This window comes from Muntiacus reevesi, chromosome 19 (genome assembly GCF_963930625.1).
Source record: "Muntiacus reevesi chromosome 19, mMunRee1.1, whole genome shotgun sequence".
Classification (NCBI taxonomy): Eukaryota; Metazoa; Chordata; class Mammalia; order Artiodactyla; family Cervidae; genus Muntiacus; species Muntiacus reevesi.
The window spans coordinates 24,602,332-24,617,915 of NC_089267.1; the positions used below are offsets into that span (position 1 = coordinate 24,602,332).

Genomic DNA, 15,584 nt, shown 5'->3' on the forward strand with positions numbered 1-15,584 from the left:
TCCCACAAGACTGCTCCCCACTCACCCCACTTGAGATGTGAATCACAAGTCCAGATTATCACCAGTGCTCCTACCAAAGTGTTGCTCACTCAGTCATGTCCCACTCTTTGCGACCCCACGGACTATAGCCCGCCAGGCTCCTCTGTTCATGGAATTCTTCCAGGCAAGAGTACTGGACTGGGTTGCCATGCCCTTCTCCAGGGGATCTTCCCGACCCAGGAGTTGAATCTGGGTTCTTCCACATGGCAGGTAGGTGGTCTGAGCCAGCAGGGAAGTCCAAGGGGCTCTAAATCAGAGGTTCCCACAACCTCCTCCCCAGTTAATTTGCTAGAGTGTGGCTCACAGAACTGAAGAAAACAGATTAGTTGCTAGGTTATACCGATTTATTATAAAAATTATATGATAAAAGATACAGATGAACAGCCCGATGAAAGAGGCATGCGGGGATGGGAACCCATCCCCATGTTCCCATGGGAACACATGCTTTTCATGCTCTCTCCTGGGACACCACCTGCCTGGCACTTCCACAGGTTCAGCAACCCCAAAGCTCTCCAAATGCCGTATTTTTGAGATTTTTATGGAGTTTCATCATAGGCATGATAGACCATTTCCAGGTCCTTTTCCCTCCATAGAGAATGGGGGCATGGGACCGACAGCTTCTAATCACGGCTGGGTCTTTCTGGTGACCGGCTCTCCTCCAGGAGTTCAACAAGAGTCACCTCATCAGAACCAAGGATACGGCTGTCACCCTGGAAATCCCAAGGGATTTAGGAACTCTATGTCAGGAACCAGGGTCAAAGTGGAAACATGAGAACAAAAGATGCTCCTAGTGCTCTTATCACTTAAGAAATTATATGAATTTTGGGAGCTTTGTGCCAGGAACTGGAGGCAGAGGCCAATATATACATACACATTCTATAGAGTAACAGGGATAAAAAGTACATCCCCAAAATATGAAATATACAGTTTTTCTCTTTACGTTAATGGTTAACAAGTTTTTAAAACTGTCAATCATTTTTGATAGAAATTCAAAATATGTAGTGAGTGCCAAGTATTCAAAGGATTTAGAATTTTATGGAAAAATATAAGCCTAAAGTATATATTTAACAAATGTTAAAATACATATATATATTAAAGAAAAAGAATTTAAAACTGTACAACTCCATAAAAGTAGTCTGAGTGAAAACAGAGCTTTGGTGAACAAAGTTTTATTTCATGAAGCTACTTTGTAGAGCCTGTATCATGCAACATATTAAAGACCATCCATATTTCTATATATTTTACTTCTAGAGAAAATATTTTCCCTGGACACCAGTACAAAATAAGCCTTGAAGGAAAAAAAAATATAGAAGAGGCAAGACAGCAGGCTGAGTGATTTCTTTTTAAGAAAAAAAATACACTTACGCAGTAGTTGTCTGCACGTCATGCCAGCTTCTGCTAAAGTTCTGTTTTAATTCATTCATCAGGTTCATGCCGAGTTTTTGTTTTATCTCCACAAGATGCCTTTCTTTTGCTGATAAAACTTGTCGTAAGGTTGTAATTTCGTCTTCCAGCTACAAGCAGGAAGGAAAATGATGGGGGAAAATGTCAGACCAGGTGAAACATACAAGGGCGGAAGCTCTCAGTGATCCAAAGCACCCTGGGCACCCTCGTGTTTGCTAAGACCTTGCATGGGGCTGTGTGCATGTGTGGCCTTAGCAAACACATCCTGTAGAGAAGTCTAATATTTTCAATGAAAGTTTATTTTTTAGTTTGAATGATTCTAAATGTAAACACTACTCCTTGTAAAAAATTCACTCATATAGCAAAATACAAAGGCAATAAAAACCATGTGTAATCTACTAGGAGTTTTTGGTTTTCAATCATCCAAATGTTTTTCTAAAATTATACAAAGATATAATTTCTGAACATGAAATTGATTTTGTAGTCTATACCTAATAACTTCTTTTCAAGTGCCATTAGTCAGTGTTATTTTTTTTGCCATCCACACCTCAGCATACATTGTGGTTTTGCCAAGCTGGCACTTTAATACTTACTTTTTTTAAAAAAACGGAGCAGCTAAGTCTCATTTACATTCCAAGTGTCACTCTACTCCTGACCACAAACAGCATCACTAACCCTGTCAATCATCTTGCAAATGTGTTCCCTGGGTCACCAGAGATATAGCTGCTGGAAAAACATCTCAACAATGACATCTACTTTTGCAAAAATAGTGTTGTAAACCTTTGTACTCACAAAAAATCACTCAAACAAAACAGGCAGAAATACTGAATCAACTACCTGAAATATTCTAGTAGAAAAGAACAGTATCTTATCAGCAAAATGTCCTAGTAATCTAACATTATCCATTTTTTTACAGTTGTGAAATGTTTTTGTATGTTCATGGAAATCTTTCTGAAGTCTTTCTAAAATGAATTCCACCTTCCCTAACATGCTATAATTAGTAGCATCTTATGTTTTATTCTTTTTTTTTTTTTGGCCCTGCCAAGTCCCATATGGGATCTTAGTTCTCCAACCACAGATCAAACTCATACCCCTTGTGTTGGAAGCACAGAGTCTGGACCACCAGAGAAGTCTCCATGCTGTCTCTTCTTGACAAGCAAGTGTCTTCAGTACGCAGATATATACTCATTACTCCAAAAGGAGTATATTCAGGGGCGACTAAGGGGGACTGTGTTTTTAGTCTCTCCATTAAATGAGAACACACTATCATTTTAAAATCAGATCCTTCTATCCTTTTGCTCTTATGTTACATTCCATATTTTCATCTTAGTCAATGTGCTCACCTGCATTTAGTCTGTTGCTTAAGATTTCTCAAGGTCATCTCTAGCTCTCTTACTATAGAAAATACTTGGACTTCAGGTCAGCTTTTTATTCAGTATAGAAAGATTTTTTTCTTCTTTCTTTTGAATAAATAATATGTTTGAGTGACTGAAATGACTGGGAATCTAGTTTTGTAGATATGTATTAGGTATTACTGCTTTTTCCAATGTGTAACAAGAGTAATGAGAAATGTTTTAACTTGCAGAGAAAAATTAAAGATGTAGAGAAGAAGAGAGAGGTTTAAACATCTTGGTATTCTCATCCTTTTATCCATAGAACCTCAGAAATTTATTCAAAATTATGGGGGATGGTAGGATATTCATTAGTTTTGGGGAGTTGGGAAGAATAGGTAAAGGATTCATAAGATTTCTAATGAAATCCATGATCCCAAAAAAGTGATAGAAATATTGAAGTGACCAATTCATCAAACATCATCCTAAGGAAATATTAAATCCCACATCTAATCATTTAAAAATTGAAGCATATGTTAAAAGGTATTTGTAGAGAAAAGACTTCTAATGATGGAAACATGAATTCTGTTACTCTATGCAGACTAATGTCAGGTACTAAAATGTAAGTCTCACTATTTCAAAAAAATCTAAGACACACTTCTTAATGCTTTCATTTATATATCAGTGATCTAAATATAATATATGCCAAAATAGCTATTAAGAAAATCCCAAAAGGTAAAATAAAAAGATAATTCTTAAATTGCATTACCATGCAAGACTGAGAATGGTCAATCTCATCTCTTTCTGCAGAGCAGAGTCCTGACACAGCAGAAAGTCCTTTAATCACAAGTACTTTAAATGATGATCCTGGTGAGATTCAATCCCTTATTGGACTAATGAGAATTTTTGACCTAGTTACATCAGTGGTTCTCAATTTCAGTTTATATAAATGTCACTCAGAGAGCATATTTAAAATGCAGATTTCAGAAGGAGGCCCCTTTTAAGGCCCTGAGATTCTGCTGTCTCAAATTTGGTGAGGCCTGTCTATATATATTATTTAACAAGCACCCCCAGATACTCTGATGCAGGCAGTATAGAAATTCTACATTGTAAGTATCCCTGTAAGCCATATCAAATTCATTTTGGAATGAGCTGGAGTGCAGGTAAATCATTAATTAAAGTATTTAAGATATCCTTTCCCCATTAGTTTTAAATTAATCATGCCTTCATTAGAAACTAATAGTCTGGTTCTTTGGTTTCTTGACCCCCCCAGGAGATCTCCTTGTAGGATAAATATTTATGTACAAAATTAGATATTTAAACTTGGTTACTTAAATATGAATGAATAGGAATTTAAGCGTTGGAGAGGATGTGGAGAAATTGAAACCCTTGTACATTGCTGGTGGAAATAAAAATGGTTCAGACACTATGGAAAATAGCCCAGCAGTTTCTCAAAAAGTTAAAGGTGGAATTACCAGATGACCCAGCATTCCTATTTCTACTATATTCCCCAAAGAATTGAGAACAGGTAATCAAACAAATATATGTATATACATGTTCATAACAGAACTATTCACAATAGCCAAAAGATGAAAACAACCCAAATATTCATCAAAGGATGAATGGATAAATAAATTGTAGTATATACATAAAATGGAATATTATTTAGTCACAAAAATAGATGAAGTACTGATATAAGCTACAATACACATGAACCTCAAAAACATTTGGCTAAATGAAAGGAATCAGACACAGAAGGTCACATATTATATGATTCCATTTATATGAAATACCCAGAATAGCTGAATCCAGAGACAGAATGCTGGCTCATGGCTACAGAAGAGAAGGGTAAATGGGAAGCAACTGCTTAGCAGGTAAGGGATTCCTTTCTGAGATGATGAAAATGTTCTGGAACTGGACAGAAGTGGTGTTATACAACATTGTAAGAGCACTAAATGCCATTGAATGATTCAATTTAAAATAGCTAATTTTATATCAATTTATTACAATAAAATGCAAAAATACAAATGAACTAATGAGCTAGCTTCAAAATAAAATTTATGTTAGAAGACTGAAGATTTACTTTTCTATTTATTCTGCTATATTACCTGAAATATGTCGCAAATACAGAGAAAGAAATAGCTTTCTAAACTATTAATTATCAGTATGATATTTAGGAGTAAGAGCCTTTGGTCTCTTGTTCATTCTTCTTTGAGTCATGCTTCTTCTCCTGCCCTGGCCAAGAGTAAGGAAGAATTAAAATTAAAATGCAGATAATACCAGGGAGAGTATGACAGGCCATGGGTTACCAAGACATTTGGTCAAACATTATTCTGGCTGTGTCTTTGAGGGTGATCATGCATGCAATTAACATTTAAACTGATAGACTGAGTAAAGCAGATTGTTCTCCCAAAGTCGGTGGGCCTCACCCAATCAGTTGATGACTTAAATAAAACGCCTGACCCTTCCTTGAGTAAAAGGGAATTCTATCTGCCTGACTGTTTTTGATCTGGGACGTTGTTTTGTCTTGTTGTTGTTTGGCTTTTTTGTTTTTTCTTGCCTTCAGCTTCAAACTAAAACATCAGCTCTTCCCAGACCTTTAGACTGAACCACACCATTGACTCCCCTGGGTGTCCAGCTTGCTGACTGTAGATCTTGGGAGCTGCCAGCCCCCAGAATCATATTAGCTGATTCCTTAGAATAAATCTCTTTCTATATACATCCTATTGGTTCTCCTTCTCTGGAGAACCCCGATTAACACAGAGGGGTGCTACAATAAGACACTATTGGTTATGAAGGCTTTAGTTGCTCACCAGTTCAGTCCAGAAAGAAAGAAAGTCTTGAAGGAAAAAAACTGGGAGAGGAAGGAAGAGCCCAGGACACTCACTTGTCAGCCTGAGACAGGTGGTTTAAGGGCACTGTGTGCTTTCCTTGGGAAACCACACGCCAAGATGGAACAGCCAAAAGAGGCTTGTCTACTTAGTAATGCTGTCCGGTAATTTTCCTACTCCTATTAATGCCTATTTTTCTTGAGTCATTTTATCTAGGAGACATTGGCAGTACTTGATTATTATATAATCATAAATTTACAGTGATAATGCCAACACTTCATCCTTTTCAAGAACCAAGCCACATTATAGAATACTGAGCATCAAATGCAGCTTAGCGAAATGAAAGTGGGAGTGGGATGTCAGTAGTACAGAACTAATGAGCAAGTTTATTTAAAAAGAGAGTTGGGAAAAAAAATCCCACAGAATAGATGTGTAAAGACCTCAGAAAAGATGTTAGGAGCAGCTGGTAAGAGGATTAATGAGAGCAAATACTTAAAACAAATAGCATTTCTTTATATATGGACACAATTTGTTTAAAAAAAAAAACCCATATTCTACTTTTGGAATTTACAAATACACATATTTGTTGGTGCTATGAGTCAAGTTCATTAGAAATCTTAATTGCGCACCGTCCGTGTATACACAAACCTCTGCATCAGGTCAGAAGTGATGTTGGTGTTGCACTGAAGGAACTTTTTTCTTTTTTTAGAGCTCGGCTTTTTATTGAATGTGTTACTAAGAGGTTTAGTGAAAAAAGACCAGAGCCCACATCATCATCAGACTCTTCAGATTCTACTGTCTTTGCTCCTACTTTCTTCTCCTCAGCTGGGGCAGCAGTGGTGGCTGGGGCAGGTCCGCCAGCCCCAGAGGAGGCTCCAGATGTTGACACTGGCCAAAGCCTTTGCAAACAAGCCTGGCCAGAAAGGCTCAACATTTACACCAGCTGCTTTTTTTTTCCTTTAATTAATTAATTTATTTTAATTGGAGGCTAATTACTTTACAATATTGTAGTGGTTTTTGCCATACATTGACATGAATCAGCAAACACATGTACACCAGCTGCTTTAATGAGGGCATGGATCTTATCCTCCAGATGCTCACCTCATTGTCATGCAGAATGAGGGCCGAGTGGATGCAGGCGGGCTCCGAGATGGAGGCCAGAGTGCAGGCGAGTTAGTTAGCGGGGGGCTGCCAGGCACAGTGCTAGTTGCCGGATGAAATCAGAGCCTCACCCCAAAATAGCCTTAGCTTCCCCAGAAGGACGAAGCACCTTAGCAGCAGCAGAGGAACGCTGAAGGAACTTGTAAAAACACGCATATTGCATGACCACAATAACAAACTCAGGACTGAACAGAGTCCTCTTTTAAAACTCAGACTTCCGTCTAAGGCATAGTAGCCTCTTGGACGCTGTTTGCTTACAACTCTCTTCTCAAGGGCAGGTCTTCCTGCAGCCAGCACTTGGTAAACAGAACAATATGCTGGTTGTGTGAGTGAATGCACTTACAGATTCACCCTGAAGTCTCAAGGCGTCCTCCTGGGAATATGGACTACAAAATAGCGTAAGGTAAAAGCAGACTAGGGTGCGGGGGGAACGGAGCAGGGTGGATCCAGCACAGCTAGCAGACAGTAGGAGAATCTGAGGGAGGAGTGTACAGAACAAGAGACTGGGTGCCCGGCACACCCTGCAACCCCTTTAAGCAAAGCAGTCAGACATAAGACGTCCTCCTACACAAAAGCTCTTGCCTCGGATCATGGCCACAACTGATTGTCTGACTCGAAAGCAATGTAACAGGCTGATCTGTGAGGGGTCCACCCACGTGGCTAACAGACCCAGTGGGATCTTCCCTCAAACAGAGAGGAGCTGCTTGTGAGCAGGGGTCCTGGAAGAATATCTGTGGAGAATGAGGTAGATAAGCTGAGCTATTTACAAGACGTCTCAGTTCTTCATAGGGCCAGCCGTGGGACCACTGAGATGTCCTTGATACAATTAAACCCTAGCATCCGAGGTCCTCTGAATGCACGTGTGGTCTGAAAGAACCTAATCTGTGCATGTGTGTGTGAAGAGCAGGTACTGTATAAGGGCAGAGAAAGCGGGTTTAAGAAAAGAGTGAGCATAAAGCATTGGTGGCCTGAGGTGGAGGGAGAAGAAGTGGGAATGTGAAAAGGAAAAATAGCAGATAACTGCCTTTGCTTTTTGATGCGCATGAGGCAAAGAGCTGTGCCCAGTGTCCCCAGAAGTCACACTGCCGCTTCGAGCAAGGTGCAGTGCTTCTTCATCCCAGAGGAATCCAGAAATGAGAGATAGGAGGCATGGAGGCTAATGCATCCTAAGGGATGAAAACATCAATCCTGATAACATGAACAAGTAACAGGGAGTCTGATGTTACCTTCAGAAGTCAGGCTCAAAAAGTCTTAGGAGTGAGACGCACTGGAAGATCGTTAATGTGGTCAAATGAGACAAAAATGTGTGAAAACACTGGTTTTTTATATTCATGGGGGCAACCATTGAGAACCAAGGCTTACTGTGTCTCGATTATCAAAGGAATACACAATCATTGTTGAAAGTTTAGAAAATACAGAATGCAGGCACACAAAAGCATAGATGTGTATATCTATCCATCTATCTATCTACCTATCTATCTACCAGTAATTGCCGAACGAAAAATCAAGTCATTTTATAAAACTTGGTCTGTTACAGAGGTTGTGTATGAACTCAAACTTGGACGGTAGCAGTGAAGGAGTTAAATTTTAGCTTAGAGTCAGTTAGCTAACACCAGTCTGTAGAATAGAACTCTTTGACAGCAAAACTGACACAAACAAGTCATGATCCAGGATTCCAGGCCTTAAGAAAATGTGGAGCTAGGACGTTCTCTGTCAAGGCTGACTGGTCCATGAACTCTGACAGGTGTGGCCAATCTGAAGTCAACAAGGTGGTTCTGGATCAGTGGCCACAGACAGACCCAGCTAAAGAAGTAGGTCATTCGATCTGAGGCACTATCCATACTAAATAATCTTTGCTGCACTAGAAGAACAAGCTGCTCTTTTATTTGAGCATGAAGTTATTTTAGGGTGTGTCTTGTGAAAGCACCTGAAATGTCTTCAGTATTATTAAGAGCTATCATGAACACTCACCATCAGAACCTTAGAGCTTGGAGAGTCTGGGATGAATGAAGTGGGGTGAGGGTAAGGTGAAGCTTCATTTAAAGCAGGAGAAGAGGCCCAAGCAGGAAGGCGGAGCCCTGCTTCCCTCTGGACCAGGGACTTTCTGTCCTCTGAGCCAGAGATTCAAAATGGGGAGGAATCCTGGCCCCTTCCCTTTTGCCCTATTGCTGCTTCTACTTAAAAAGCTCCCCTTCTTCTGCGCTTTCCTCCTACAATGTAAACGCTCCTTAGCAAAGTGTTGAGGGGCTAGTGGGTGCTACAGACAAATGGCTTGAACTAAGAGTTGTCGTCACGACAAGCCAGGCAGCCTCCCCGAAATTGGGACCAGATGCTCGGAGCAACTACACAAGATCTAACGAAGCCTAAAGTCATCACAGTTCCCTCTCCACCCCCAGAGCTTTATTCTTCTGAAAAAGAGTACATCAATTTAATAAAGTCAGTTGCTTCCATGACTGACTTGTCATTATAAAAATAAATCATTTCCAAGTAGTTGAGCTAAGCTGCTGACCAAAAACAATAACTGCTCTTAAAAGGTAGCTGGCACCTAAACTGAGGTCTTGAAGGAATTCCATCAGGTTTAAGCATTGTGATACTAAATATGAGGTGCATGTTTACAACTATTTATTGTTGCTTGAGCATCATGACCATTTGTTTTCCTATGGTCATCAATGGGTAATGGATCATTAGCATTAAAAAATACCATAGAAAAATGAATCACCTTACAATTCATCACCTATTCAATTTTATTAAATGAAAGACAACATAACTATAATATGGACCTTTTATTGGACCATATAAATGTTCCAATATATTCGTCCATATAAATGGACCTCCATTTCATAAGACCTTAAGGAAAAACTCAAACAAACTTTTTGGCCAACCCAACATCAGACTAACAAGAATTCTGAGAATCCAGAGATATGCATAGCAACAAGAAGATCACTAAGCATACATACCTGAACTAGTTCTGCCTTTAACTCTTCTTTTTCTTCCTCGGAGAGCATGCTAGGGGAGTCAGCACTGGCTATTGCATCTTCATCTCTTCCTTGCAGTGGTTCGGTCTCCAGCAAACCTTTAGGCAAGGTTGGTAAAATATACTGTCATTTAAAGAATGGATTTAGCCAAATTCTAGTTCCACAGTCTGAAGGACTAGATACTCTGATTGACTCTCTCTCTGAAAAACTACTAAAAATTCCAGAAGAAAATCATTCTAAATGTGTAATGAGTTGCCAAGAAAGTGACGAATACTAAGAATCCCCCCAAAGTTAAGTGAAAGTGGGAAGCTATAGATGTAAACAAGTTTTTATTAGTTCTACGTTTGCCACCGAGATGAATCCCAGCCTCGGTTTTCACTGTCCCATGGGATGCAGAGGACTGAGGGCAAAGCCCAGGACTATTCAGGGAGAGGATTTTATGAAGAGACCCCTCCATAAATCTACCTCCCCACAGGGCTACACTCTGAGAGTAAGGTGAACTGGAAATAAATACCCTTTCTCCCCACAGGAGAGAAAGGCAGATCACCTGCCTTGACCCTCAGCACAGAATGGACAGACCAATAAAGCCTCCGCCGAGAATTCACGACATCCTGAAGTGGTCCAAAAAAACCTTGAGATCAGTTCAGTTCAGTCCTCAGTCATGTCTAACTCTTTGCGACTCTATGGACTTCAGCACGCCAGGCTCCCCTGTCCATCACCAACTCCCGGAGCTTACTCAAACTCATGTCTATCGAGTCGGAGATGCCATCCAACCATCTCACCTTCTGTCATCACCTTCTCCTTCTACCTTCAATCTTTCCCAGCATCAGGGTCTTTTCCAGTGAGTCAGTTCTTTGCATCAGGTGGCCAAAGTACTGGAGTTTCAACTTCAACATCAGTCCTTCCAATGAACACCCAGGACTGATCTCCTTTAGGATGGACTGGTTGGATCTCCTTGCAGTTCAAGGGACTCTCAAGAGTCTTCTCCAACACCACAGTTCAAAAACATCAATTCTTCAGTGCTCAGCTTTCTTTATAGTCCAACTCTCACATCCATACATGACTACTGGGAAAACCATTGACTAGATGGACCTTTGTTGGCAAAGTAATGTCTCTGCTTTTTAATATGCTGTCTAAGTTGGTCATAGCTTTTCTTCCAAGGAGCATGCATCTTTTAATTTCACGACTGTAGTCACTCTCTGCAATGATTTTGGAGCCCAAAAAAATTAAGTCTCTCACTGTTTTCATTGTTTCCCCATCTATTTGCCATGAAGTGATGGGACAGGATGCCATAATCTTAGTTTTCTGAATGTTGAGTTTTAAGCCAACTTTTCACTCTCCTCTTTCAATTTCATTCGTAGGCTCTTTAGTTCTTCTTCACTTTCTGCCATAAGGGTGGTGTCATCTGCATATCTGAGGTTATTGATATTTCTCCTAGCAATCTTGATTCCAGCTTGTGCTTTATCCAGCTTGGTATTTCACAGGATGTACTCTGCATATAAGTTAAATAAGGAGAGTGACAATATAGCCTTGACGTACTCCTTTCCCAATTTGGAACCAGTCTGTTGTTCCATGTCTTGTTCTAACTGTTGCTTCTTGATCTGCATACAGATTTCTCAGGAGGCAGGTAAGGTGGTCTGGTATTTCCATCTCTTTCAGATTTTGCACAGTTTATTGTGATTCACACAGTCAAAGACTTTGGAGTAGTCAATAAAGGAGAAGTAGATGTTTTGCTGGAACTCTCATGCTTTTTCAATGATCCGACGGATGTTGGCAATTTGATCTCTGGTTCCTCTGCCTTTTCTAAATCCAGTTTGAACATCTGGACATTCACAGTTCATGTACTGTTGAAGCCTGGCTCAGAGAATCTTGAGCATTACTTTGCTAGCGTGTGAGATGAGTGCAATTGTGCAGTTGTTTGAACATTCTTTGGCATTGCTTTTCTTTGGGAATGGAATGAAAACTGATCTTTTCTAGTCCTGTGGCCACTGCTGAGTTTTCCAAATTTGCTGGCATATTGAGTGCAGCACTTTAACAGCATCATCTTTCAGGATTTGAAATAGCTCAACTGGAATTTCATCACCTCCATAGGAAGCATCACTACAAACAAACCTTGAGATAAGAGGTATTAAATAAAACTCTTTTCCACTTTGGTAATGGAAATATACATGTATGGAGCCTAGAACAGCTGCAGCAGTGAGGAAACATCATGACCACACAGACTTTTGGTAAGGGATGTGGGAAGTGCCTGGGTTATTGGTGACACCCTTGTGCCACAGATTGTCGAGGGACTTCTGACTTGTCATGTGAGAAGAATGCCTTATTAGCAAAAAACTAAAGAGGTTCCCTATGGAGTTCGTCAGCATCTGGTGAACACACGTGCATTGTTCTCTGGGTGTGTAGGACGCAGGCACACACATATAGGGAAGCTTTATTTAGGACATGAATTTCGACAGTGCTGGCATTTATACATTGCTGGATAAAGGGAGGTCATACAATAAATTCTACTGGAACAACTTGTTACCCATATTAAAAAAATAAAATGGGACACCTTCACACCATTCACCAATATTTAATTATAGATATTTTAGAACACAACAGAGGACTTCATATTTTCGATGGACATGAGTTTGAGTAAACTCCGGGAGTCGGTGATGGACAGGGAGGCCTGGCATGCTGCGATTCATGGGGTCACAAAGAGTCAGACACGACTGAGTGACTGAACTGAACTGAACTAAGAAAGGATTTCTTAAGATACACAAAACAGGGAAAATCATGACAGAAAGGAGGGATAAGATTAAGAATGAGGTATCACCTCACACCTGTCAAAATGGCTATTGTCAAAAAGACCACAAATAACAAATGCTGATGAGGAGAAAAGGGAATCTTTGTGCACTGTTAGTGGGAATGTAAATTGGTGCAGCCAATATGGAAAGCCAGTATGGAGGTTCTTCAAAAAACCAAAAACAGAACTTACTGTATGATTCATCAATTTCACTTACGTGTGTTTACCCAAAGAAAACAAAAGCACTGATTTGAAAAGATATATGTACCCCAATATTCAAAGCATAATTATTTATAATAACCAAGATATGGATGAGTCTAAGTGTCCATCAACAGATGAAAGGACAAAGAAGACATTGCAACAACGTGGATGGACCTAGAGGGTATTATGCTTAGTGAAATAAGTCAGACAGAGAAAGACGAATAACTGTTGGTTATCATTTCTATGTGGAATCTAAAAAAATAAAACAAACAAATAAAACAGAAACAGCCTCACAGATATAAAGAACAAACTATTAGTTACCAGTAGGAAGAAGGATCAGCAAGGGGAAATATAGGGGTAGAGGATTAAGAGAGACAAACTACTATATGAAACAAATAAGAATCAAGGATATATTGTAAAGCACGGCCAATATTTTTATAATAACTTTAAATGGAGTATTTGTTGTTTAGTCGCTCAGTCGTGTCCGACTCTGTATGACCCCATGGACTGCAGCACACCAGGCTTCCCTGTCCTTCACCGTCTCCCAGACGGTGTTCAAATTCATGTCCATTGAGTCGGTGATGCCATCCAGCCATCTCATCCTCTGTCATCCCCTTCTCCTGCTGCCCTCAATCTTTCCCAGCATCAGGGTCTTTTCCAATGAGTCGGCTCAACATATCAAAATGCTGAATCGGCTTTTCACCACCAAAGACCACAGCTCTTGTCAGGCAGTTTTCCTCCACAGCTCAGCTCCCGTCTAGTTCCTAGAACCCTGACCTCTCCTCCAGCTTAGGGACTGTATTGATTTCCTGCTGCTCTCATTCTGGGGAACTTCAACATCCCCTGTTGATTTCCCTCAATCCTTCCTATCTTTCTAATAGTTCCTTCATTAAATCCTCTTGAATCAAGCACCTTTTTTGAGCATGCCATCCATCAAGTTCTTTCCTGGTCCCTGACTGATACAGGAAGACTGCCCCCACTCTCCTTTTATTTTGGGGTGAGGTGTCTAGAAAAAAAAATATCTTTCAGGTTTTCCCATACCAACCTGGAATATATTCAGCCACATCTCTGTAAACTGGGCCGGTGCCAAGTGGTGGGGCAGATTGACACCTGGTGTTTAGTTTCCTAATTCACTCTTCTGCTGTCAGGTAACCATGCATGGGATCCAGAACACCCCTCATACTTAGGGAGAAACCTGCCACCTTGGCTAGGGTTTGGGGTCCTGCAGCGGGAGTGGAGGGTCCCGGCTCTGGCCAGAGGTCTGGATGGAGGAGGTAGAGAGATCTGACGCCAGCGAGTGCCAAAGGGAGGCTGAATCAGCCTGGAAGGGCTACTGGGCCCAAACTCGGGTGAGGAAGACAAGATGACAAGCAATATCTGCAGAAAACAGCAGCAGCAGAAGACTTCATGGTCCCAGCTGCTCAAAGAGCCAGAGCAGAATACAAGGCACTGCATGGGCCCTTCCTGCTTCCATATACTAGCCACGCCCTTAGCTGGGACAAGGGAAAGGGCAGCTGAAAAAGGAGAATTCTGAGCTTGAGGGTGATTTTACTGAGGAATTGAGTATTACTTAAAGGGGCTTTAAAAATGATTGTACTGGAATGGACTGAACCGCTTTTTCTTCCACACTATCCAAAGCCCAAGGGTGGTAGGGATACAGGTATAGATCAGGGCTAGGTTTAAAAAACAAAATGGAGCACATGTATGTACACCAGTTTGTAGCGTGAACAAATCTTGTGGTCCTGCTGTGGAGTACTTTGCACGCAAATATGGCATTTTACTTTCATTTAGTTGCCGTTGCTGTTCAGTCACTCAGTCATGTCCAGTTCTTTGCAACCCCATGGACTGCAGCACACCAGGCTTCCATGTTCTTTACCATCTCCCAGAGCTTGCTCAAATTCATGTCCATCAAGTCGGTGATGCCATCCAACCATCTCATCCTCTGTCGTCCCCTTCTCCTCCTGCCTTCAATCTTTCCCAGCATCAGGGTCTTCTCCAATGAGTCAGGTCTCATTGGCACATCAGATGGTCAAAGTATTGGAGCTTCAGCACCAGTCCTTCTAATGAATATTTGGTACTGATTTCCTTTCATTTAGTACATGCAACTCTTAAGATATATAGATTCGTTTTAATAAAAGTAACAAATATCCACAGATCTGACTCTACTGCAGGAATCGTGCTTCTGCATTGGCCAAGTGACATCCTGAGGAAGCAGGTAGGTCTTTAAATACTCATCCAATGCTAGCGTCTGCCTGCTTTCACTATACCTACCACTGGCCGGTAATGACTCAGATGGGTCAGTCCTACATATAGGACTGAATGACAACAAACTGAACCAGATCCAACTGAGAAGTCATTGTGGGCTCGTCTCAGCCTTTGCTAATGGGGACTCTTACTCATAGGACCTGGGTTTGGAGTCTGGCTCAGTCACAAGTCATTGGGCTCTAATTTAGGCTAGTCTGACTCCTACACCTATACCCTTCTATATCTCACAACTATTTGAAGAATAGTAAACAAAATGTTGGCAAACACAAATCAAAAGTGAGCTCTGGATTAAAATATCTCCCCTCTAATAAAATCAGCCACTGGCATCAACATACTTTTAACATATCCTTGTCAAGTGCCCCAGTGGATTGCTGTTGTTCAGTTGCTAGGTCATGTTCAATCTTTGTGACCCCATGAACTGTAGCATGCCAGGTTTCCCTGTCCATCACTATCTTCCTGAGTTTCCTCAAACTCATGTCCATTGAGTCAGTGATGCCATCCAACCATCTCATCCTCTGTCATCCCCTTCTCCTCTTGCCCTCAATTTTTCCCAGCATCTTCCAAGGTCTTTTCCAATGAGTCAGCTCTTCAC

The 15,584-nt window shown here is 40.8% G+C and overlaps 1 protein-coding gene across 5 annotated transcripts in view; it reads right to left on the reverse strand.

Moving 5' to 3' along the window:
* TPD52L1 (TPD52 like 1) overlaps nt 1-15,584 on the reverse strand; it is a 97,110-nt gene that overhangs the window by 23,331 nt on the left and 58,195 nt on the right. For all 5 annotated transcript variants that reach the window (XM_065911796.1, XM_065911794.1, XM_065911793.1 and 2 more), the window contains exons 2-3: nt 9,724-9,839; nt 1,405-1,553 (exon numbers count right to left, since the gene is read on the reverse strand). In XM_065911796.1, coding sequence (XP_065767868.1) covers nt 1,405-1,553; nt 9,724-9,839 — 265 coding nt within the window. The remainder of the gene's footprint in view (nt 1-1,404; nt 1,554-9,723; nt 9,840-15,584) is intronic.